Source organism: Aquarana catesbeiana, linkage group LG01 (assembly GCF_042186555.1).
Source record: "Aquarana catesbeiana isolate 2022-GZ linkage group LG01, ASM4218655v1, whole genome shotgun sequence".
Classification (NCBI taxonomy): Eukaryota; Metazoa; Chordata; class Amphibia; order Anura; family Ranidae; genus Aquarana; species Aquarana catesbeiana.
The window spans coordinates 572404410-572430469 of record NC_133324.1 but is presented as its reverse complement, the minus strand read 5'-3'; the positions used below and the strand labels follow the sequence as shown (position 1 = coordinate 572430469).

The following is a 26060-nucleotide window of genomic DNA, read 5'->3' as shown; positions in this document are numbered from 1 at the left end:
TTACTTGTGCATCATCTTTAGAAGAGGCTTCCTTCTGGGACAACAGCCATGCAGACCAATTTGATGCAGAGTGTGGCGTATGGAATGAGTACTGACAGGCTGACCCCCCACCCCTTCAACCTCTGCAGCAATGCTGGCAGCCCTTATATGTCTCAAAGACAACCTCTGGATATGACACTGGCACTCAATGACACTGGCACTGCACTCAACTTTTTTGGTCAGCCATGGCAAGGCCTGTTCTGAGTGGAACCTGTCCTGTTAAACCACTGTATGGAATGGCCACTGTGCTGCAGCTCAGTTTCAGAGTCTTGGAAATCTTCTTATAGCCTAGGCCATCTTTATGTAGAGCAACAATATTTTTTTTCAGATCCTCAGAGAGTTCTTTGACATGAGGTGCCATGTTGAACTTCCAGTGACCAGTATGAGAGCGTGAGAGTGATAACACCAAATTTAACACACCTGCTCCCCCCACACACCTGAGACCTTGTAAAACAAGCGAATCATATGACACCGGGGAAGGAAAATGGCAAATTGGGCCCAATTTGGACATTTTCACTTAGAGGTGTACTCACTTTTGTTGCCAGCGGTTTAGACATTAATGGCTGTGTGTTGAGTTATTTTGAGGGGACAGCAAATTTACACTGTTATACAAGCTGTACACTCACTACTTTACATTGTAGCAAAGTGTCATTCCTTCAGCGTTGTCACATGAAAAGATATAATAAAATATTTACAAAAATGTAAGGGGTGTACTCACTTTTTTGAGATACTGTATATGTGCATTTATAGGTCATTTTTAAACACATATACTGTAATTGTGTGTAATGTTTAAAATGGCATAATGCACACTGTGTGTTTACTTGCATTCAGGTGTAATTAGTTTAATTTTAATTAGACAAACTATAAATCTGAATGTCATGGGGCATACTATAAGTGTGTCTAAGGCTTGGTTCACACTGGTGCGATGTTAGAGATCGTATGTTAACGTACTGCTGTGCAGATCACATGCAATGTCTGTACGATGGGAATTCAGCCATACAGATTGTATGGCTAAATTTGCATCGCATTCGCACCAAAATGGTGCAGGATCCTTTTTTGGTCCGCACTGGAATCGGATCACATGGGTGCGATCCGATTCCTGCACCATTTGACAGTTCGCACTGCGATATGCAAACTGATCTGGGGGTATCATTAACTTTCTATTGACACCCGCAGCAGTTCGCATATGGCAGTGTGAACTGCCTGAGAGTCCTATGCCATGCACTGGAATTGCGCTGGTTCCCACATCTCGCTAGTGTGAATCGGCACTAAATGCTCGTAAATGCATGTAAACACATAGTTTGGAGAGAAAAGTCTGTATGGAACACCTAAATGCATGTATACGGAGTTATATGCAAACACGTAGGCTGCTTTCACACTGTGGGCGCTTAAGGCTACTTTCACACTGGGGCGTTGGGGGTAAAGCACCGCTATTTTTAGCGGCGCTTTACTGTTGTTTTAGTGCCACTATTCGGCCACTAGCGGGGCGCTTTTAACCCCAGCTAGCGGCCGAAAAAGGGTTAAAAACCACCCGCAAAGCGGCGCTGCAGCACCAATTTGGCGGCGGTTTGGCAGCGCTACCCATTTATTTCAGTGGGCAGGGGAGCTTGAGTGCTTTCACACTGGAGCAGTGCGCTTGCAGGACGGTAAAAAAAAAGTCCTTCAAGCAGCATCTTTGCAGCGCTGTACTCATCGCTCCTAAAGCACCCCTGGCCCATTGAAATCAATGGGCAGTGCCGCCAAACCACCGGTAAATCGGCCGGTTTTAACCCTTTTACGGCTGATAGCGGGGGTTAAAAGCACCCTGCTAGCGCCCGAATAGCACCGCTAAAACGACGGTAAAGTGCCGCTAAAAATAGCGGCGCTTTCCCAGCAATGCCCCCAACGCCCCAGTGTGAAAGTAGCCATATAGATGTGTGTACATTTTGCAAATAAACACAAAACAAACACTATAGTTGTTTGATTAATTCTCCTTCGTTTAGATTAAAAGAAAAAAAAATGAAGGAGGCCTGTGTGAATGAGGCCTTAGGACTTTTGAACTTTTGTTCATTGTAGAACTGCTTTTCTCCCTATACAAGCTGATAAACATGCAAAATCAAAAGCAGCTCAGAAGAATTCAAACTGAATGCAGCTGAAAGCTTGCTGGATTTACAGTCTACCAGTGTACTCCTTAAAGCGGAGTTCCAGTCTTTTTTTAAACTTCCAATTTTTCCAATGCCCCCCTGGTGTACAGTGCTAATTGGAATTTTTTTTCTTTTGGTTCTAAATACCTTTTTTATATATCTTCGGGCGGCACTTCCTGTCCCGGCCGCCTAGGCGATGATGTCATTAGGCGATTCCCATTGACTCCTTCCCATTGTGTCTTTGGGAAGCTTGATGAAATCTCGCAGTATTTGAAAACAACATGACATGCCAGCAATCAACTGCGCCATACGGTGTCATTACTGTACAGGCACGAGATCGGTAGGTGCATGCTGGGTAACCTGCCTGCTTCTGAGATCAGGTAAATTTTTAAAGATTTAAGATAAACCAGAATGAATACTGTTCTAAAAGTATTCTAATTTAAATGTAAAAGTAATAACAATCACAGAGGGAGCTTTTTTAAAAAAAAATGATTATGGGGACTGGAACTTTGCTTTAAGATCTAATATGTGTTGAAGAATGGCATATTTTTTACCCAGTAGATGCTCAAGGATTGGACAGTTGGAGGTTTTTGGATGTGATATAACAGCAGTAGTTCACATTTTGACCCAGGGCCTCATGGCCACTGTACTATTGCATGGCTTTTTTATATTGATCATGAACTTTCATAAAGAAAAAACCTTTATTATTCTGTAATTACAACCTGCAATTACCTCTAAACATCTTTTTGGAGAAGGTATTAATTTCTCTTTCAATTTTTTGGCATCTATGAGCAGTAATCCCAGATTTATTTTCTGTGTGATTGCCATAGCATCCTTGTGCTCTTTGTGGTATTTCTTCAGCTGTTCTGCGAAGAAATCAACTCCTACATGGAAATAAAACAGGCATTTCTTAACCTGGATTGGTACGGATATAACATTATGCCGCGTACACACGAGCGGACATTACGGCGGACTTTGCCCGGCGGACTGGATTTCGTCGGACAATTCGATGTGTGTGGGCTCCAGCGGACTTTGTTTTCTCAAAAGTTGGACGGACTTAGATTTGAAACTTGTTTAAAATTTATCCGTTGAAATCGAGTCCGGTCGAAAAGTCCGCCGTCTGTATGCTAGTTCGACGGACAAAAAGCCATGCTAGGGCAGCTATTGGCTACTGGCTATGAACTTCCTTGTTTTAGTCCGGTCGTACGTCATCACGTACGAATTCGACGGACTTTGGTGGATTGTGTGTAGGCAAGTCCGTTCATTCAGAAAGTCCGTCGGAAAGTACATAGAAAAGTCCGCCGGGCAATGTCCGCCGTAATGTCCGCTCGTGTGTACGCGGCATTACACGTATACAGTAATCGCACAAGGGCCCAACAACTGTGTAATCTAAACCACATTATCCAGGTAGCAAAAACACTTGCTAGGTAATTTCTTGCATATGCATTCTAGACTCCTCTGTCAGTTTATTCTAAAACCATATGGAATGCCATAGTGTTAGTTACAGAATAACACATTTTGTGGGGGCCACAAAATGATTCTGCATTTGAACCCTATCCTAACCCTATCCCTAGCATTTATAATTACATCTCTGGTAATCAGAGGCAGTAATCATGGATATGTTTGTCACCAAGCATAGTTTTTGTTACATGCAACATAAATAATGCAAGCCTTAACCCAATTTTACAGTGGGGGAAATAATTATTTGATCCCCTGCAGATTTTGAAAGTCTGCCCACTTACAAAGAAATTAAGGGTTTATAGTTTTTATCATAGGTGTATTTTAATTGATAGGGACAGAATATCAACCAAAAATCCAGAAAAAACACAATATAAATGTTATGAATTGAGTTGCAGTTCAGTGAGTACAATAAGTATTTTATCCCCAAGCAAAACATGACTTAGTACTTGGTGGAGAAACCCTTGTTGGCAACCACAGAAATAAGATGTTTCTTGTAGTTGGTTACGAGGTTTGCACATATCTCAGGAGGGATTTTGGTCCACTCTTCTTGAAAGATCTTCTCTAAATTCTTAAGGTTTCTTGGCTGTGCTTGGCAAGTAAAAGTTTCAGCTCCCTCCATAAATTTCCTATAGGATTAAAGTCTGGAGACTGGCTAGGCCACTCCATGACCTTAATGTGCTTCTTCTTGAGCCACTCATTTGTTGCCTTGGCAGTATGTTTTGGGTCATTGTCATGCTGGAAGACCCATCCACGACCCATCTTCAGTGTTCTGGCTGAGGGAAGAAGGTTCTCATCCAAGATTTTACAATATATGGCCCCGTCCATTGGCCTCTCAATGCGGCAAAGTTGGCCTGTACCTTTAGCAGAGGAAAAGCCTCAAAGCATAACGTTTCCACCTCCGTGCTTGACTGTAGAGATGGTGTTCTTAGGGTCATAGTCAGCATTTTTCTTCCTCCAAACAAGGCAAATCCCCCTCCTCAAGAAGGCACATGTATAGTCATGCCAATGAACATCTAAATCAGGAGTCTCCAAAGTACGGCCGCAGGCCACATCCAACCCACTAGGACGTTTTTACCGGCCCGCAGTTAGAGTCATCAGATTGGACTGCATGGGGATGGATTGGCTATGTTGGGAACACAGTTGTTGGGGGGTGAAGTTGATTGCTCTGAAGGGCACACAGTTGTGTTGGGGAGATGGCTCTGGAGGGGACACAGTTTGGGGGGTTGTTTGATGGTACTGAAGGGGACACAGTTGTGGGAGGTTATGGCACTGAAGGGGATATAGTTGTGGGGGGTTATTGCACTGAAGGGGACACAGTTGTGTTGGGGAGATGGCTCTGGAGGGGACACAGTTTGGGGGGGTGTTTGATGGCACTGACGGGGACACAGTTGTGGGGGGTTATGGCACTGAAGGGGACACAGTTGTTGGGGAGTTATGGCACTGAAGGGGACAAAGTTGTGTTGAGGGTGATGGCTCTGAAGGAGATACAGTTGGGGGGGGGGGGTTGATGGCACTGAAGGGGACAAAGTTGTAAGGGGGGAGGGTTTTGATGGCACTGCAGGGGGCAACGTTGTGTGTGTCTGTGAGGGGGGTGGGGGTATTGCAGTAAAGGGGACACAGTTTGTGTGTTTGTAAGGGTTTACGGCACTGAAGGGGACTGTGACGTACCTTACCGAGGCCAAGATGCTGAGAGCAGCTCCCCTTGCTGCTAAGTGCACTATACCCCTGGAAGTGGTACAGTGGGTATAGCGCACGAAGAAGCACAAGTCACCAACAGGTTTTAGCAGGACTTGAGTGAAGATCACTGGGAAACCACTTGAAGGAGATGAGTCCTAAGAGAGCCAAAACAATGTGTGGTGGTTAGATCGCCAGTTTGAGTAAGAAGTCCAGCTGAGGCTCCAACCCGGGTGATCAGGCAAGTGATTGCTGTAGAGGAGTCCATGGAGAGAGCCGAGGTCAAACACAGGTAATCAGGTAAGAGAAGCAAAAGCAAGTCCGTATTACTAGCCAGTGTCATACACAGGTTATCAGGCAGATGAAACAGTAGAAAGTCCTTACTACAAGCCGGGGTCAACCACAGAGAGCAGACAGGGTAAGCAGAGTCCTTAAAGCAAGCCTAGGTCAAAGTACTGGAGAGAGATCAGAGCAGGTCAGGGTCAATCCGGATCACAACAGGTAATCACTAGATAACAGGATGCTGAGGCAGGAACACAGGAAGCTGAAAGACAATCCAGCAATTTAGCATGGGCCTGAGCAGCCTTTTATAGGCCAGCAAAGGGATTCACGATATGCGGGCCACACCGCGCATGCACTCGTGCCGTCCCGCTGCATCGTGCACCCGCATGTGCCAAATTGCTATTCCACTGCATGCGGGAAAATGCCAATAACGGCAATTCAAACTTCTGGTATTTCCTTGACAGGGACACAGTTGTGGAGGGGGTTATGTCACTGAAGGGGACACAATTTTGGGGGGGTTGATGGCTGTGATGGAGACATAGTTGTGGGGGGGGATGTGATGGCTCTGCGGGTAACACAAATGTGCAGGGAGACGCTGATGGGCACACAAATGTTTGTGTGGGCTCCGATTGGGCACACAAATGTTTGTGGGGCTCCGATGGGCACACAAATGTGTGGAGGGGCTCTGATGGAGACACCAGTTTGCAGAGATCCTCTGATGGGTGATGTGGACACAAATGTGTGGGGAAACTCTGATGGGGACACAGATGGCCCTAATGCACACTGGAAGTTTAACCTGCTGCAAGAGGCTACAGCAGTTAGCGGCAGGAGTAGGATACAGGTGAACCACCCAGTCACACCTCCAGCAGACTGGAAAATATTATTCTATTTTGCTGCTGCGGATTTATTTAGAAATTATTTTTTTGGCCCATGAGTATGTGTAAAATTTACGATGTGGCCCTCCAAATGAAAAGTTTGGAGACCCCCTGATCTAAAATGACTCAGAGAAGGATTGGTAGAAAGTGCTGTGGTCAGATGAGACCAAAATTGAGCTCTTTGGCATTACCTCGACTTACCGTGTTTGGAGGAAGAAAAATGCTGAATATGACCCTAAGAACACCATCCCTACAGTCAAGCATGGAGGTGGAAACATTATGCTTTGGGGCTGTTTATCTGCTAAAGGTACAGGCTGACTTTGTCGCATTGAGGGTCCAATGGACGGGGCCATGTATTGTAAAATGTTGGATGAGAACCCTCTTCCCTCAGCCAGAACACTGAAGATGGGTCGTGGGTGGGCCTTCCAGCATCATAATCACCAAAAACATACAAGGCAACAAAGAAGTAGTTTAAGAAGAAGCACATTAAATTCATGGAGTGGCCTAGCCAGTCTCCAGACCTTAATCCTATATAGAATTTATGAAAGGAACTGAAACTTCAAGTTGCCAAGCGACAGCTAAGAAACCCTAAAGTGGATGTAAACCCGAATTTTTTTTTTTTTTTTTATGTCATAATGTAGAGTATAAGATTTCCTATCATTTGAGCCCAGTCTTGCAACAAAGAGTTAATCCAGCTCTGAGCAATCCTCTTTTATTGTAAAGTGAGATAAAACTTGACAAACAGAGAAAAACTTTGTCAAATCCTCCCCCTTGCTGTGAGTGACAGGTGATTTACATATCTCATGCACTAGCCTAAGACATGCATTATTTTTTAATTCCCCCCCCCCACTCCTTTCTTCAGCAGCCCTGCAAGGATTGGCTGTTCCACACCTCAGCATGATTTGGCATGTTGAAGTCATGTGGTTACTTTCCTGTCTTTTCACTGGATGTTAGAGATCATAGCAGAAGTTCAGTGTAAGAAATACACAGGAGAAAATGCATATTGACAAGGCTAGTGTAAAGGTGGGCGGGGAGTCTACTGACATCACGACTCCACCCACCGAGCTCCAGACAACAGACCCACCCACAGAATCTGCAGTTTTTCGGGGCTCATAACAGACAGAGGGGAGACATTTAACAGGTAAAGATACATGCAGGAGGCATGTATATCCTTATAGATGGCAGTAGTTTAGAAAGGATGACATTGGGTTTACATCCACTTTAAGTATTTAGAGAAGATCTGTTGACCAAAATCCCTCCTGAGATGTGTGCAAACCTGGTAACCCACTACAAGAAACGTTTTACCTCTGTGCTTGCCAACAAGTGTTTCTCCACCAAGTACTAAGGCATGTTTTGCTTGGGGATCAAATAATTATTTTACATTTGTTTTATGTATTTTTTTCAGGATTTTTGGTTGATATTCTGTCTCTATCATTAAAAATATACCTATGAAAACAATTATAGACCCTTTACTTCTTTGTAAGTGGGCAAACTTACAAAATCTGCAGGGGGTCAAAAAATTTTCCCCACTGTAATACATGGTAGTTGTATTGTTTGCATTACTAGTGAAAATCACATGTGTGACCAACGTAAATATAACTGCAGGTAACAATAAATGAATGACAGTCTTTCTGCTGAACTGTATACAAAAAACATAATATAGGACAATTGATGCCAAGTGCATTTTAGATCGAGTAAAGGGATTAACTGATGTTATTTCATTGCACCCTTTTACCGAGGAGGGGTGCCACTTCTCCTCCATATCCTAAGCTTCTTCTGTAACAGTAACTATGTGCTGTAACTCAGCTAAGTCTGTGGTATTATAGAACACAGTGGGGTTGATTTACTAAATTTGGAGAGTGCAAAATCTGGTGCAGCTGTGTATGGTAACCAATCAGCTTCTAACTTCAGCTTGTTTAGTCAAGCTTTGACAAAAAAACAGAAGCTAATTGGTTTCTCTGCAGAGCTGCATCAGATTTTGCACTCTGCAGTTTTAGTAAATCAACCGCAGTGTTCAGCAGATCATTTTGTCTAAATCTTACCACTCCACCCTTTATTCGAGGATTAGCACTCAAACCAGCAAATTAGTGAACAAATAGGAATTTGCCATATATTATGATGGAGTGCTGAATAAATCTATAGGTGCACCACACTATCACCATATTATTGCACTTATTTTGGGTGTAGCAAAAGTGAAACTTGGATTTTTGAACTTACTCTAAAATCTTTTTCTTGGAGTTAATTGACAGACATATGATTCATAGACTTTTGGGATGTCTAAAAGTAGTCCAACTGAGGGGTGGACAACAGCAAAAAAACACTAACAAGCCCACACAACAAGACAGAACAGAACTTTGGGCTGCCTGCACCTCAAAGAGCTGCCTGTAAGGACCTTAAGCTCAAAGTTGGAATTAGTGGTCATTGGGTGCCAAAGCCCATTCAAACATGCATGCTCATGCTCATTAGCATGCTAATGCTTATGCATAGAGGCAAGCAAACATGTACATGTAGATGCACACAAGGCCCTGACTGTATAGTTTTGTGGACTGCTCTGCGCACATGCACATTTCTTTAAGCACAGGAATGAATTGGATTTTCTTGACAGAAGCATAGTGCCCCAGTTGAAGTGAAGACCAACGCCAGCTTAAAAAGGAAAGAGACTCCAGACCTCAACACCATCTTGTCCCTGTGTAAGACCAGAAAGATTTCTTTACAGGACAAAGCCACCAGGTCATACACATGCCTCACTGAAGTGATGGTGATAAGGAATGCAACCTTGTGAGTAACTGTGGAAAGGGGAATATCACTAACAGGTTCAAGTTTTTGAAGTGCTGAGAGATCCAGATTCAAATCCCATGGACTTATGGGTGAGCGCACAGGGAGAGCCCCCCTGTAAAAAGGACTTAATCAAAGAATGGGAGCCTAGCAGATTGTAAAATAAGTTTACAAGTGTTTTGGTGCTTTTATTGATGATACTCAAGGCCAAATGCTGATCCAGGCCTACTTGCAAAAAAAGTCAGGATTCATCTCACAGAATATTTTCTGGGATAAACCCTTCTTTTCAGTGCACCAAGTGAAGTCTTCACAGTAAGATGGTGGACCTTATGGGAAGTGAACATCCTAGTTTTTAGCATCTTAGGAATCACCCATTTGGAGAGGCCCCTGTCATATAATACCTAGGCTTTAAATCGTAATGCCATTAAATTCACTGACTATGAAGCAGGATGGTAGTTTAGGGTTAGGGTTCAAAGAGCATCCGCCAGAAGTCTGATCCGTTCAGGGTACCAAATTTCCCTGGTCTAGTCCCGAGCTATGAGAATCAGAGGAATACCCTCCATCTCAATTCTATGCAGAAAACGAAAAAGGGGTTTAAAGGGAGGAAAGGCATAAATCTGGCTGTACTGATTCCACAGGGCCACCAGAGACCTGCTTTCACTAGAGGATCTCTGTACCTGGAGAAAAACCTGTCCAGTTGCTGTTGGTTCTGGAGGCCAAAAGGTCCACATCTGGTATTCCACACCTGTAACTCAGGTCTTGGAACACATTTGGGTGTAAGGCTCATTATATACAAAATTAAGTTGCGCTAGGGTTTTCAGTTAATCACTTATTACAATAAAAGCTGCTGACACAATATTGCTGGAAAACAATATAAAATATGACACGGAAAACTACACAGTGCAGCGCTTAAAAAGGAAGCCTTAATTGAGCTATTAAACAAAAGGCTTGCAAATATGTCTTAATACAAGAGAAAGAGTCAGGCTGGCATCCATTGTGAGGATCATCCAAGAAATTAAAAGAGGGATTTCCCTAACCTTGAGTTGAATTCCTAAACCACTAGGCCAGAAGCAACCTGTTCCTTGGTGTGAGGTGAATCAGTTTGTCCGGAGATTGAACAGATTTGTCCCACAATGACTGTATGTTAACTTGTAGGGATCTAGACTTGAATTAGGCAAACAGAACAGCTTCAAAGGCTAACATCAACATCAGGACTCCCATGCAGAAGTAAAGGTTTGGTTGAGTGATGGACTGTAGAGTCTGAGTCTAGGAGCAGAGAATTTGATGTTTCTCTTGTAAAATAAAAACTCTGGCTTAAACTATGTATATGAAAGACCCAAGTGATAAAAACTAATTTCTGAAGGTTCAAGATGCAACTAAACCCTTTCAAAATCTGAACTGTCCACATTGTCAGACAAAACTTGTGTTTGTGGCTGTTTCCTCAATAGGAGGTTGTCCAGATACTTCACAGTGGGGTTGCCCTGGAAACATAACAAGGCTAGTAGAGGGGCTAGAATTTTGGCGAACACCCTGGATATAGAATACAGGCCGAATGGCAGTGCCACGAACTGGAAGTTCTGGGGATCCACAAAAAAATGAAGAAATCACTTATGAGCTGGAAAAATTTGGACATGCAAGTAGGCATCTTTGATGTCCACAAAGGCCAAAAAGTTTGTGGGTAAATCTTCCTGGCTATTACCAGGAATATCCTTGATAAGGGTGTCCAAGGCAGCTCTGAAGAGACTTTGTCCTGCAAAGGGCTTGAGAAGCAAAGGCTTTTTGCACGAGTGCTTCACAGTCCAACATTTCAACTAAAGAGTTCCCTGCGTGTTCACTTACAGGAGATTCATACCATAAATAAAATGGGAGATATCCACTAACCTGTCCACAAAGTAGTTCATAGCTGTTAGCATGAACTCTAAACACTCCATGACTAGGGAGTCAGTGTGGAGGGAAGCTAGATCCCTTCTGATGAGCCTTCGTCTATTTTCCAAATGTTTGACAAACTAAAATCACAGCTATGGCTTGGTTGCAGTGCAGGGCCTGCTAGAGAAAAACAGGTTTTGGAAAGAAGAACCAGATGTTTATGTATAAATGTAAACAGTTTGTCAAGAATCTCCCAGTCTTCATATAGAATGTCTGTGATTAGTGACCTCTAAGGGATCCTAGAGAAAAAGCAGCACTTATAGGTCACCAAAATATCGGATAAAGATGTAGGGGAAAGTGTGGAGGTACTCTTATAGACTCTGCAGTTTGAGTCAGAAATTCAGATTGCAATATGGCCCATGAAATTTTGTATAACTGCAGTGAAATTCTCTCAGAATAAAACTATTCAATAGAACAAAACAGCCTGCAACTACAGTACAAGCTCCCAATGCTCATCACAAAGTGAGTCTTCAGAGACAGAGTCACAGGCTGTTCCACAGCTCTGGAACCGGAAAGCACTTAATGACTAATTAATACAGCACATAAAGGTCTAGAAAGCACCCCACTGTAGAGCCTAATGGCAGAAAATCACATTCCAGGCAAGCCCTGCAATCATCCAGTCCAGTGGTGTCCAGGTACAGCCTCCACCGCTATTGCTGTAGATACACCAATCCAGATTGTTAAATACAGAAACTAGCTCAAATAGCATGTAGGGAAGTCTTGACTAAAAAAAAAAAAATGGTTAGCAAAAACAGTTAAACTTTTTTCAGTAGCAAAAAGACATCCATCCTACTAGGATACTAGCAAAAATATGGGGCATGCTGGGAATGGGAGGGGTTATACCAAGCTGGTCATTGTTGTTGTATTTGCTGGTGTCCAAATTTTACTGTAGACGGAAGCTAATGGTCTCTGAAAACCCAATGGTCTCTGAATCCGGTGTCCTTCAATGCACATGAAAGAAAAAAGGACAAATGTGCGGTGTACACTTATGCCGCGTACTCACGACCAGACTTTATGGCATACTTGGTCCGGCGAAGCTGAGTCCGTCGGACTATTTGATCGTGTGTGGGCTCCAGCGGAATTTTTTTTCTCAAAAGTTTGACGGACCTAGAAATGAAACATGTTTCAAATCTGTCCGACGGACTCGAGTCCGGTCGAAAAGTCCGCTCGTCTGTATGCTAGTCCGACGGACAAAAACCGATGCTAGGGCAGCTATTGGCTACTGGCTATGAACTTCCTTGTTTTAGTCCGGTCGTATGTCATCACGTACGAATCCGTCGGACTTTGGTTGATCTTGCGTAGGCAAGTCCATTCATTCGGAAAGTCCATCGAAAAGTCCGCAGGACAAAGTCTGCCGTAAAGTCCGCTCGTGTGTACACGGCATCAGGGCCATATATATAAGCACATAAAGGTCATAAAGGATTATATATGTTACCCTAGAGATGAACAGTCAGGCAGTTCAGAGGTAATAAGGAAAAGTCAAAGGTGACGACAAAACATAAAATCCAAATCATACCATGGTCTTCAGCTTTTAACACTTCCAAATCTAAGCTTTCATTGGCTTTAAAGAACAAATGAAACCGTTCAAAGGTTTTTGCATATACACTGGCTGTATCAAATGTAGACTGCATCGTTTCCTAGGATACAAAGAAAATACATAATTACATTTTCATGAGCATAGAATGTTGCTGCCTTTAACCAGCCATTTCAGATGACACACTCTTGCAAGACTCTGGCATATAAATAAAGCAAGAGGTTATGTTCACATGCTACAGCCACCCCCTATTTTTTTTTTGCTAATATATGTTTAGGATTTGGTCATGCTTAAAATATTCTAGCTGTGCTGCCAGTGTTTTTACATCTGAAAATACATGTTTTCTGAATAACTGAACATCTAAAGCGTTTCACTAAATATAAATCGTTGGGCTGCACAGATGTAAAGTATTATTATTCAGCTTCAAGTATCCATGGTCGGTATTCCTTAAATTAAAAATATTATGAAGCATATGGATGCTGTACTCGTTTATAAAAAAGCCTGGCAAAAGTGGTGTGAATAGGCTTTGGTCTTATTAAGGCCAAAATAGGAACTCTACACGACACACATTCATACTCCACATCTTCACTCAAACTGCTCCCAATCTCTATTATTTATGCTCTCTACTACATCACCAACACACAATGCTTCCAGCTTTTTTTGTGTTTCTGTATTTCAGATTTGGATTTTTTTTATCAAATTCCTTTCAATTTGTATCCCATTTTCTGCCACCTATGATTTGCTTTTCTTTATGGGAACGGTTGTTTTCATTCATCCACATTCCATTTTTTTGCTCCTACACCACTGTCTGTTGTCAGAAACCACTGATATTCTTTTCTTTTCAGAACCAAACCTTGTAAATTCCTGTGTATCTGTGTATTAGTGATAAGTATTACACAGGCTGCATATGACAAACAATAAAAGAACAGTGAAGCAGAAATGTTGCATACAAGACATACCTACCAACGCACCCTTTTTTGACTAAAACATGACATATAGCAAAAGTTGTTTACCCAAACATAAGTGGATTAAATCAAAGGTCTGAATTTATGTTAAAGGGTCAGGCCACCCAAAAATTATATGTTATATATAAGGAACAAGCTACATTAGCCCATTAGCGCTTATATGTCTTGAACAATCCAACAGTGAGATCTTTTGTGATAATTCCTGGGAGTTTGGAACGATCTTTGCATGTTTCAGCACCTCTTGTTGCATTAAGGATAATACAAAATAAAAATCTCCAAATTAGAGTGGGACCTCCATTATAATGACCACATCAGTTGCGTAGACTCAGACTTGAGCAGAAATCCCACTAAAAAAGTCTCAAAGAGGGGAAACTGTTAGGTCCCTTTACACTTTTCTCTCACACATCTCTTAAAAATTGTCAGTTTTCTGTGAACTTATCCTTTTTATAGATGAGGGCCACCAGGGCTAATACATAAGGGTGTGCTATTAAATTCCCACACAAGCCAGGCTAATGCCACATACACATGACCGTTTTTTCTGTTGGAATGAACTCTGACGTTTTTTTTCGACTGAGTTCCGCTGAAACGGACTTGCCTACACACGATCACACCAAAGTCCGATCGTTTAGAACGTGATAACGTACGACGGGACTAGAAAAAGGAAGTTCAATAGCCAGTAGCCAATAGCTGCCCTTGCCTCGTTCTTGGTCCGTCGGAATAGCATACAGACGAACGGTTTTCCCGATAGAAATTGATTCCGTCGGAAAGATTTAAAACATGTTCTATTTCTAGGTCCGTCAGAATTTTCGAAAGAAAAAGTCCGATGAAGCCCACACACGATCAGAATGTCCGATGGAATGATTCCGTCGGACCATTTCTGCCAGAAAGTCCGGTCGTGTGTACGCGGCATTAGAAACGCTAGCACAGGGATATGCAATTAGCGGACCTCCAGCTGTTGCAGAACTACAAGTCCCATGAGACATAGCAAGACTCTGACAACCACAAGCATGACACCCAAAGGCAGAGAAAGGCAGAGGCATGATGGGACTTGTAGTTTTGCAACAGCTGGAGGTCCTTTTAATTGTATATCCCTGCGCTAGAGCATCCTCTATTCCTTTCTAGTAATCATCTGTTGATTATACATTCCTTTTTAATCCTTTTTAATTGCATAAGCTCACAACCAAACCCATTACATAGTTACATAGTTACATAGTAGGTGAGGTTGAAAAAAGACACAAGTCCATCAAGTCCAACCTATGTGTGTGATTATGTGTCAGTATTACATTGTATATCCCTGTATGTTGCGGTCATTCAGGTGCTTATCTAATAGTTTCTTGAAGCTATCAATGCTCCCCGCTGAGACCACCGCCTGTGGAAGGGAATTCCACATCCTTGCCGCTCTTACAGTAAAGAACCCTCTACGTAGTTTAAGGTTAAACCTCTTTTCTTCTAATTTTAATGAGTGGCCACGAGTCTTGTTAAACTCTCTTCTGCGAAAAAGTTTTAACCCTATTGTGGGGTCACCAGTACGGTATTTGTAAATTGAAATCATATCCCCTCTCTCAAGCGTCTCTTCTCCAGAGAGAATAAGTTCAGTGCTTGCAACCTTTCCATTCCAGTTTTGAAATATATTTTCTATTCCTGAAATAGTACTAAGTTAAAATCTGACTAGCTCTCTAAAGGTGCACATGTGCACAAGATGAAGGATACTTAAAGTGTATGTTACCCAAACATTTCCTATTTCTGATATGTGTCTCTGTTACCATGCACTTGTATTAGGAAGGACCCTGTTCTCTTTGCATTGCTTCTTTTGTGTAAAATTCCTGGTGATCCTGCCAGTCCCCCTGCTTCCCTATACCATACTGACCATGCCAGGGCATGGGAGCACATCCACCCTGTGTGGTCAGTTTGTTTCATTCTACTTGGGAGCACAACCTACCAGTACTCCAATGGTCAAAGATCAATGTAGTGCTGTTCGCTGCCTTCTGTTGACACGACCCCCCGCCCCTGCAGTCTCCAATCCCCTTGCATAAAAAAAAAAGAAACTGTATATTGTATATACTGTATATACATATATATATATATATATATATATATATATATATATATATATATATATATATATATATATATATGTATATATCCCACAAAAGTGAGTACACCCCTCACATTTTTGTAAATATTTTATTATATCTTTTCATGTGACAACACTGAAGAAATTACACTTTGCTACAATGTAAAGTAGTGAGTGTATAGCTTGTATAACAGTGTAAATTTGCTGTCCCCTCAAAATAACTCAACACGCAGCCATTTATGTCTAAACCGCTGACAACAAAAATGAGTACACCCCTAAGTGAAAATGTCCAAATTGGGCCCAAAGTGTCAATATTTTGTGTGGCCAGGATTATTTTCCAGCACTGCCTTAACCCTCTTGGGCATGGAGTTCACCAGAGATTCACAGGTTGCCACTGGCGTCCTCTTCCACTCCTCGATGACGACATCACGTGGCTGGTGGATGTTAGAGACCTTGCGCTCCTCCACCTTCTATTTGAGGATGCCCCACAGATGATCAATAGGGTTTAGGTTTGGAGAAATGCTTGGCCAGTCCATCTCCTTTACCCTCAGCTTCTTTAGCAAGGCAGTGGTTGTCTTGGAGGTGTGTTTGGGGTCATTATCATGTTGGAATACTGCCCTGCAGCCCAGTCTCTGAAGGGAGGGGATCATGCTCTGCTTCAGTATGTCACAGTACATGTTAGCATTCATGGTTCCCTCAATGAACTGTAGCTCCCCAGTGCCGGCAGCACTTATGCAGCCCCAAACCATGACACTCCCACCACCATGCTTGACTGTAGGCAAGACACACTTGTCTTTGTACTCCTCACCTGGTTGTCGCCACAGGCGCTTGATACCATCTGAACCAAATAAGATTATCTTGGTACATCAGACCACAGGACATGGTTTCAGTAATCCATGTCCTTAGTCTGCTTGTCCTCAGTAAACTGTTTGTGGGCTTTCTTGTGCATTATCTTTAGAAGAGGCTTCCTTCTGGGACGACAGCCATGCAGATCAATGTGATGCAGTGTGTGGCGTATGGTCTGAGCACTGACAGGCTGACCCTCCCACCCCTTCAGCCTCTGCAGCCATGCTGGCAGCACTCACATTTCTATTTCCCAAAGACAAACTCTGGATATGACGTTGAGCACGTGCACTCAACTTCTTTGGTCGACCATGGGGAGGCCTGTTCTGTGTGGAACCTGTCCTGCTAAACTGCTGTATGGTCTTGGCCACTGTGCTGCAGCTCAGTTTCAGGGTCTTGGCAATCTTCTTATAGCCTAGGCCATCTTTATGTAGAGCAACAATTCTTTTTTTCAGATCCTCAGAGAGTTCTTTGCCATGAGGTGCCATGTTGAACTTCCAGTGACCAGTATGAACGAGTGAGAGCGATAACACCAAATTTAACACACCTGCTCCCCATTCACACCTGAGACCTTGTAACACTAATGAGTCACATGACACTGGGGAGGGAAAATGGCTAATTGGGCCCAATTTGGACATTTTCACTTAGGGGTGTACTCACTTTTGTTTCCAGCGGTTTAGACATTAATAGCTGTGTGTTGATTTATTTTGAGGGGACAGAAAATTTACACTGTTATACAAGCTGTACACTCACTACTTTACATTTTTTCAGTGTTGTCACATGAAAAGATATAATAAAATATTTACAAAAATGTGAGGGGTGTACTCACTTTTGTGAGATACTGTATATATATATATATATATATATATATATGTGTGTGTGGATTCTTCAAAAAGTAAAAGTTTCCGCACTTTTTATACTAAGATTTATATATATAAAAGTGCGGAAACGTTTTGAAGACCCCTGGTGTGTATATATACTGTATATATATATATACACACACACACACACACACACATTTTTTGCATTTCTATTTTACACTGAATGCATTGTTGCTATTAATTGAATGGGTTGAATGGGTTCACATATACTTGGGCTCACTTTGTTTTTATGTCTGTATACTGACATGTAATATATGTAAAAATATCTGCATAAGTGTAGAACTTACTTTTATTTGAGAGATTAATCCCTGCAAATGCTTGTCATCTTCAAACATGGTACTTAGACTAGGTCCTTCTCCACACATCTTCTCCTCTAACTTGTTATTAATTGTTGGTTGAGTAAAAGCATTAAAATAAGGGTCTGGGACAAGACTGGCCAAGGACAACACAGTTTCTTGAAACCGGAGAACAACATTTGCAATTGTGTCCTAAAAATAAAATGTGAATCAAACATAAGATTATTTGATACAAGCAACTTTTAAGCATTTATTCAACAATTATATGTATGTGATAGTTAAAAAAAACCCAAAACAGATACTCATGGGACACCAATATAAAAAAACAAGAAGAAAAGCAGATTATAGTGTATGAAGGCTCACATAATATATGCTGTCCTTTACAAATAAATATGTGCTGCAGAAAATTCATATGGTAATGTATTATCGAATGGCATACCTAGCATAGCTGACACCAAGGGCAGATTAGTTTCTAACATCCTTCATCCCACATCCCATATTTCAAAATAATTTAGGTAGGCAAAATGAAATTAAATGAATACTAACAATTAGCAGAAAAAATTGTGACAGTAAAGACTTCTTTATCTGAATATTTTATGAATACTCATGCTGGAAAAAAACACAACCCAAAAATTGAATAGTGACGCAATGAAACATGGGATTGGGGATAATAACATAGTGCTAAATAAAATAAAATTCAAGGCTTTATTAGTGATGCATGTAGTGCAATGAGGCGAAATGGGGATAATAGCGGCATGCCTTGATAGTAACAGGACTACAGGAGACTAAATTAATTGTGATTAAACACGGGCAACAAATAAATAAACATGACAATATGTGGGCAAAAAAAACAAGCATTTGTGACTATATGGAGGCAAAAAACAGGCAATCGTGACACTATGCAAACAAAACACGGGCATTCATGACAATATGCAAGCAATTATGCCAATATGCAGGCAACAAACAGGTAATCAGGTAATCTTGACTTTGAAAGTCCTCACCAGCAACCCCCCTACACCTTTCACCAACAAAACTTGCCACCAGAAAACCCCCACCAACAAATCCCTCATTAGCTTACCCCAGCAAACTCTCCCATACCTTTCCTCAGCACTCCTATGTCCTGTTGACTGCAAATGACCGGCAGGAGGATTAATATTCAGTTGGCAGACCAGTCCAGGACTCCAGAACTAAGAATGCTCTTAAACTACTATCACCCAGAGTCCTGTAACGCCATGGGCACCTTGATATGGATGTAGAGTAGAACAATGTTTGTGCACACCTCAAGGGAAGAGGATAGATGAGCAGAAGTAACTGGAAGGCAGTGTACTGTATATCACACTGCCCAATGTGCTGTTCAGCTGCAGTGCTGCCTGTTGCTAATCATTTGTGTGTTCTGGTCAGTGTAGTGTAGTGTAGTGAAATTCATCAAAAGTGGGCAGTGGGCACCCTCTAAGCTGTGGTACCTGGTGCAGGCCACACATCCCCATTACCTTCCTGGGTACGCCACTGTAATTATCATAGGAAGGTCCATTGCAAGAAATAAAGATTCCTTCTGTTGACACTTTGACAATACTTTTTTGTAACATATTTTAGCTGGATTACTGAAGAAATAGAGCATGTTCACTATGCTGACTTCTATCATTCAATTATGTACAAGCAAAAAGTATATGTTTTTAATTTTCGTATGCAAAGTGAATTTCCATCAAATTTACCAGTGAAAGCATAGGCCAAACAGGGTTTATACCTGGGAAATCCATGGATATCTATATCCGCCGGGTTTTCACTCATTTACAGCTACCCCCAACTGAATCCACTTCTAGAGTCTTGGCAGCACTCGACATTGAGAAGGCCTTTGACTCTAAGGCCTGGTCTTATATGCTCTCAGTGCTGGAGGCTATAGGGTACGGGCCAGAGATTTTGAAATGGGTGCAGTTGCTTTACTCCTGCCCTTCAGCCCAGTTTAAGCTAGGGGGAGAGCTCTCAGAGCCCATTCCAGTTAGGAGGGGTATGAGACAGGGTTGCCCATTGTCTCTGGCTCTGTTCGCTATTGTGATGGAGCCAGTGGCAGTGGCCATAAAGAGGGCCTCCCCTGTTGTTGGCATCTGGGTGGGAACCTTGGTGGAGAAGATTGCCATGTATGCAGATGATCTCATATTGTTTCTGAATGACCCAGTGCCATCTCTTAAGGAAGTGTTACACATACTGTCTGAATTTTCCATTTATTCAAGACTACAAATTAAATGGGGAAAATCACAAATTTTACCTATTGATAGAGAAGCCTGAGATGGAGCTAACCCTACCCTACCTCTATTATGGTCATCCAGTATCAGATACTTAGGTATTGAGATTTCCCCAGATACTTTGGAATATTGTACCTTACATTTAGTTCCATTTCTTGACAATATGAAATCTAAACTGAGGGCATGGGCTAATCTTCCTTTGTCTTTAATAGGGTGCATAAATCTGTTTAAAATTAAGTTATTACCTGGTTTTCTCTATGTGCTCCAACATGCGCCAGTGTGGATTCCCAAAAAATATTTTAAAATAATTAATTCTAGTCTAACTTCTTTTATTTGGGGCTCACAACAACCGAGGTTTAAGTTGACAGTTGTGCAACGGCAGTGGTTACAGGGAGGCTTGGCGCATTTCCGGATCTCCACAAATATTTCCTGGTTGCCATGCTCACACATGCCCATAATTGGCTCACGCAGAATGAGACCAATGCGGCGGTAGTATTAGAGGCTTCCTGTGTAGACTCCTTTTAGGCCCTTAAAAACCTCTTATACAGAGGTTTGTACTCTTATACTCTGCATTCCTTCTTCTGACTGCAGCCATGAAAGCCATATTGAAAGCCTGGTTTCTGGCCCAAGCTTTATGTCCTAGCCCCCACCAATCATATCTTAAGATATACCCCTTTATTACTCAATCCATTATTACCAGAATTTGCCTCTATATCTGATCCACAGGTTTGGGCAGTGAAGGGCATTAAATATTAGGAGCAGACATGTTTAGCTGGTGAACTAAAGCCCTTCGACACCTTAAAATTGCACTTTGACATACCTAATGTATACTTTTTTAGATAGCTACAATTGAGACACGCCTTTCAAATACAATTTAAACAGCAACCTGTAGCTTTTTATACCTCGACCCTAGAGGATGTATTCAGAGATGACACCCTCACTAAACCCGCCATATCTCCCTCTGTCCACTCAGGGTTGGAAGCTCTTAAATCTAAATGGGCACTGAACGTCCCTGGTTTGGATGATAAAGGTTGGGAGGAAATATGGGAATGTGTTTTTCTACAGCTGGTTTCTGCAAGGGACAGGTTGATTCAGTAAAAACTTCTACATAGGATCTACCTCACACCTGCACGTTTACACAGAATATATCCCTCTGTTCCTGCAGAGTGTTGGCGGTGAGCAGCAGACTCAGCAGACTGTATCCATGTATTTTGGCAATGCCCTAATATTTAAACTTTTTGGGAAGCAGTGGTCTTGGTCACACAATCTGTGACCACTATTCATGTGCCCCGGACAGTGGAGGTTTGTTTTCGGCGTTTGGTGGACACCCTGGCTCATCTTCGGGCCTCCAGGACGCTGATAGGATTACTATTGTTCTATGCAAGGAAAATTATTCTTCTCCCATGGAAATCCCCATCTGCTCCAGCCCTAACCTTGTGGAAAAAAATAATTAATGTCAATTTACCAATGTACAAGGCTACCTATTTAGTGAGAGGATACCCTAAAAAAATCCACAAGGTTTGGGACATCTGGGTAGAGGACCTGTCTACTAATACTGACCCTGAATCTCCTAATTAGTGGATTACCTTACCTTAATTATTAAATTAAAAAAAATTTACCAGTGAAAATTGTTCTTGCAAACTAAAATCAAATTTTACAATGTAAAATACTCATTACTTTAATAAATTAGCTACAATGTATCTTTTTTATATGGCAAAATATAAAATAACGTGTATTGCTACTTCTTCCTTTAAACTTCAACCTAAATGTATTTTATATAATAATAAAATTGTATATTTTCACCTACATCAAAAAAAGTACCATTGTGGTAGATATACACTGGAAGTGTATTACTAAAATATGGTGCAACATTATTTTATATATCAATATAAATGAAAAAGCCTAATTTATTACCATATTAAGGGCATATTTACTTATACAAAAAAAAAAAAAGAAACAAACCTGAAAATCATCCAGTGAGGGCTCAAACCATAATAACTGGGTATCGAGGACAATTTCTGTGAGGAACATTGGCACAACTTCTTCTTCTGCAGGAGCTCCAGGCAGCGGGGACACCACAGAAGCCTATTTAAATAGAGAAAATCTTACTGTCATTTTATTAGTTTCTACAATGCAACCATTTTGACAGAACAAGTCCAATGAAAACTGTTATTTTTGTTTTGCATGCTGGCTGGCAAGTGGAACCACATAGTGGTTTTTATTTATCTCTCAAGGATAAGTGCATTGGTCAATATAAACATAATTTTTAAAAAATGTAATTATTACAATGCGAGTCATTTTCTTCACAAGTGAAACAGTTATCATGTTTAATGAAATCCTAAGTAGGCCATATTTTTGGAGTCATGAGTTTTTGTTAATTTAAATTCCCTAGAGGAATCCTAGGATTTTTTGTCTTCAAAGAGGGAAAACTTGAAAAGGCAGGGCACACTGAATGGCTAGCATCACTCACTACTCTGTCCACACAGTATAGTGCCTTTCATATCATAATAACAAAAGTATATTCAGGTTTAAGCATTTTACTGCTTTTACTGCCATAGGCCTGATAATTGTTTGCAGTCAATGTAGTCTTTGTTTGCATTTTTCACATCCCCTCAAAAACATGTTACAGACCTGAAAGTTTATTACAGCGCAACAAACCATATGTTTTCTAAAATCACAAAATGTATACAATTAAATCACAGTATCTATGATTTTGTGCATATCTGATATTCCCGAAAAGGTTTTTAGGCAGAAAAGATACTAAAGCGTGTTACTAGTCCATACAAAATTAAGAATTCTATTTTTTGAAAAAAGATCTCTTGAGTACATAAATATTAGATACATGCTAATCAAACATCACTTGCGATCACCTGGTAAGGATAGTTATGGCAAACAGATATTTTTTAACTTGTCTGAAAATCTCTGTGCACACAGGTTGCAGTCTTTTCCGCTTCTGCAAATAAAAAATGAGAATGCCACCACCCATGCATTGTTTATACAAGACATGTCAGAAAGCATACTGCAGAGATTCCTGACACCTGGCACACTGGTGATGAATTCAAGGACAGGCAGAGGTCTTATCACTCATCATTTTTAAATTAGACAACTGACCACCTGTGGCTCTAACTGCCCCTAACTCTAGCTCAGCCCACACCTCAAGAAAAAAAAAAATCATACGTTATGATTTTTCCCTAAAGTAAGCACAATTACAGTAAGATGAGCAAAATTGTGCCTATTCAATGAATAGGATGAAACATTGCATTTAGTTCTTTGAAGGTATAAAGCTGTAGATGTAAAGCATAGCACAGCTTACTAGGTGTAGCAGTTTGATGTAAGTAATGTACAGTAAATTATGCAGATTTCCGTATTCTACAGCATGTAATATACAGTAAAGTATACAGAATTCAGAAGTTCAGACTACTGAATGTAAAGCAAAATGCCTGCTACCCCTGTAAAAGTGACTTCTTACATTGGTGATCAGTGGTAAATTGCCATCTTACATGTTGGTCAGTGGCAGGAAGTTGAGACCATTTGCATCAGTTTTGGCATGTATTCGGGCCTTAAAATTAACTGGCAGAAGTCAGCTCTAATGCCCTTTTCCTCGCCCTTCCATGTAGTGATCCTCCGTGCCCTCTTAAGGTAGTAACCTTGTTTAAATATTTGGGAATCATTATTACCCTGTCTCCTTCAGAGGCTTCCCAAGCGAATCCGGACCCTCTGGTTACTGATTAAAGCTAAACTTAATGTCTGGGCCAAACTTTCCCTGTCTGTGGCAGGCAGGATTAATCTCATTAAGATGATCCTTCTGCCCAAGTGACTTCTCACATGCCTACATCAATACCTAAATCATTTTTTAAAACCCTGGACACGCTACTTATCACCTTTATTTGGGCCACCCATAGGCGTAAACTTAAATTCTACACTCTGCAGTACTCTAATGCCCCGTACACACGGTCGGATTTTCCGATGGAAAATGTCCGATCGGAGCGTGTTGTCGGAAATTCCGACCGTGTGTGGGCTCCATCGGACATTTTCCATCGGATTTTCCGACACACAAAGTTGGAGAGCAGGAGATAAAATTTTCCGACAACAAAATCCGTTGACAGAAATTCCGATCGTGTGTACACAAATCCGACGGACAAAGTGCCACGCATGCTCAGAATAAATAAAGAGATGAAAGCTATTGGCCACTGCCCCGTTTATAGTCCCGACGTACGTGTTTTACGTCACCGCGTTCAGAGCGATCGGATTTTCCGACAACTTTGTGTGACCGTGTGTATGCAAGACAAGTTTGATCCAACATCTGTCGGAAAAAATCCTAGGATTTTGTTGTCGGAATGTCCGAACAAAGTCCGACCGTGTGTACGGGGCATAAGGCTGATGCTGGCATGGCATTGCCTAACTCATATTATTATTATTTGGCTGGGCAGCTACGCCATCTGACTGTCCTTAAAATCAAACATCTGTTGATAGCACTGGAGGCAACTATGGCCGCACTGGGGGAAAGGCATATGCCAATATAGACACTGGCTGGTACGGTGTGGAGGGAGACCAAGAAAATTACAAATTTTCAGGGTACTAATGAGGCGCTATCACTCTGGCAGAATCCAATGTTCCCCCATTTAAAGTAATTTATGGACTCTGGATTCTGGGAGCGTAGCGGAATGGTTTCTCTGGACAACATCTATGATGGAAATGTATTGGCTTCTTTTGAGGGATTGCTGAGGAAATATGAATTTGGTACTCGTGACACTGACTTCTCTGAATATTTACTGATAGGAGTGCTTTGATCTCAGGGCCCTAGGGGACTTATCTCAACTCTGTATCTACATTTACTCTGTGCCACGACTAGTGGGGCTCCACTGGAGGTGCGCATCAAGTGGCAACAACTTGTCCCTCGATTTGCCTGATGAGGATTGGTCCGCATGCTCCGCCCATCTATCTGTATCTCCGGCAGTCAACAATAAATGAATCCACCTTTATATGCTACATCAAACATACCTAACCCCGGTCAGGCTGCACGCAATGCACCATATACCTACCTCTGCCTGCACTAGGTGCACCTGTCCGTGTGCGGATTTCGTGCATGTTATGTGGCTCTGTCCAGTTATAGTGATATACTGGCAACAGGTGACAAAGATATTGTCTGTGGTCTTATCAATTCCTATTCCATGTACCCCAGTGTTGCCAACCTACCAGATTAAAGTTTACTGACACAACACCCAAAATTTACTGGCACAGCCAAGTTTTTACTGACTTTTCCAAAAGTTACAAAATATATTTTTAAGTGCAAATTAGAGTATTTAGGCTAAAAAATACAATGTGCAAATAGCAATATGTTTTAAGGTAGGTAATAAGGCAAAAGTAGTAAGTAGCTCTGGGACAGGACTCAGGAGGGCAAGCAAATACAATGGGCAGGCACACACACATAAAATGGACTCTTACAGTGACACTGACAGCTGTGTGCAGCAGTACAGATGAGGATGAGATCTCACTGACACAACATGTCCCATCCTGAGTCACAGTGACAGTCTCTCTCCAAACCAAGTGGTCCCTTCCATCCACTCCAGTCTAAACAGCACTGACAGTCCCAACCTGTCTTGCTCCCATACCGCAGACCCGCATACGAGGCTCTGGCCGCTCCGCTTGGCTCCATTGCACCGCCTCCGCCAGAGCTGCCCGATCACACTGTAGAAGGCACTCAGATGGTCTCAGCAGGCTCCAGACCAAACCGAGCGGCACAGCCATATTTTTTACTGGCAACCTTTTACTTTTACTGGCATTTACTGACAGGAGAAAATTGCCTGTTTTTTACTGGCTGCCAGTAATTATACTGATGGTTGGCAACACTGATGCACCCCACTGGTGTGTCTGCTGGGGGTCCTCGACGAGGAGCAATGGCCAAGACATATTAGGACCATGCTACTGGAGACATTATTTATGGCCCGTAAAGCTGTAGCACTTAAGTGAGCCCTTACTGTAACCAACACGTAACAATATCACTAAAAGATTTCAGAAATAGCTATTGTACTTTTGTGTTTCAATGGTGTTTTCTATAACATGTGTACCATG

At 41.8% G+C, this 26060-nt stretch overlaps 1 protein-coding gene across 1 annotated transcript in view; it reads right to left on the bottom strand.

Moving 5' to 3' along the window:
* DNAH6 (dynein axonemal heavy chain 6) overlaps positions 1-26060 on the bottom strand; it is a 416108-nt gene that overhangs the window by 332565 nt on the left and 57483 nt on the right. The window contains exons 10-13 of the mRNA XM_073597481.1: positions 21951-22073; positions 17740-17940; positions 12672-12792; positions 2895-3046 (exon numbers count right to left, since the gene is read on the bottom strand). Coding sequence (XP_073453582.1) covers positions 2895-3046; positions 12672-12792; positions 17740-17940; positions 21951-22073 — 597 coding nt within the window. The remainder of the gene's footprint in view (positions 1-2894; positions 3047-12671; positions 12793-17739; positions 17941-21950; positions 22074-26060) is intronic.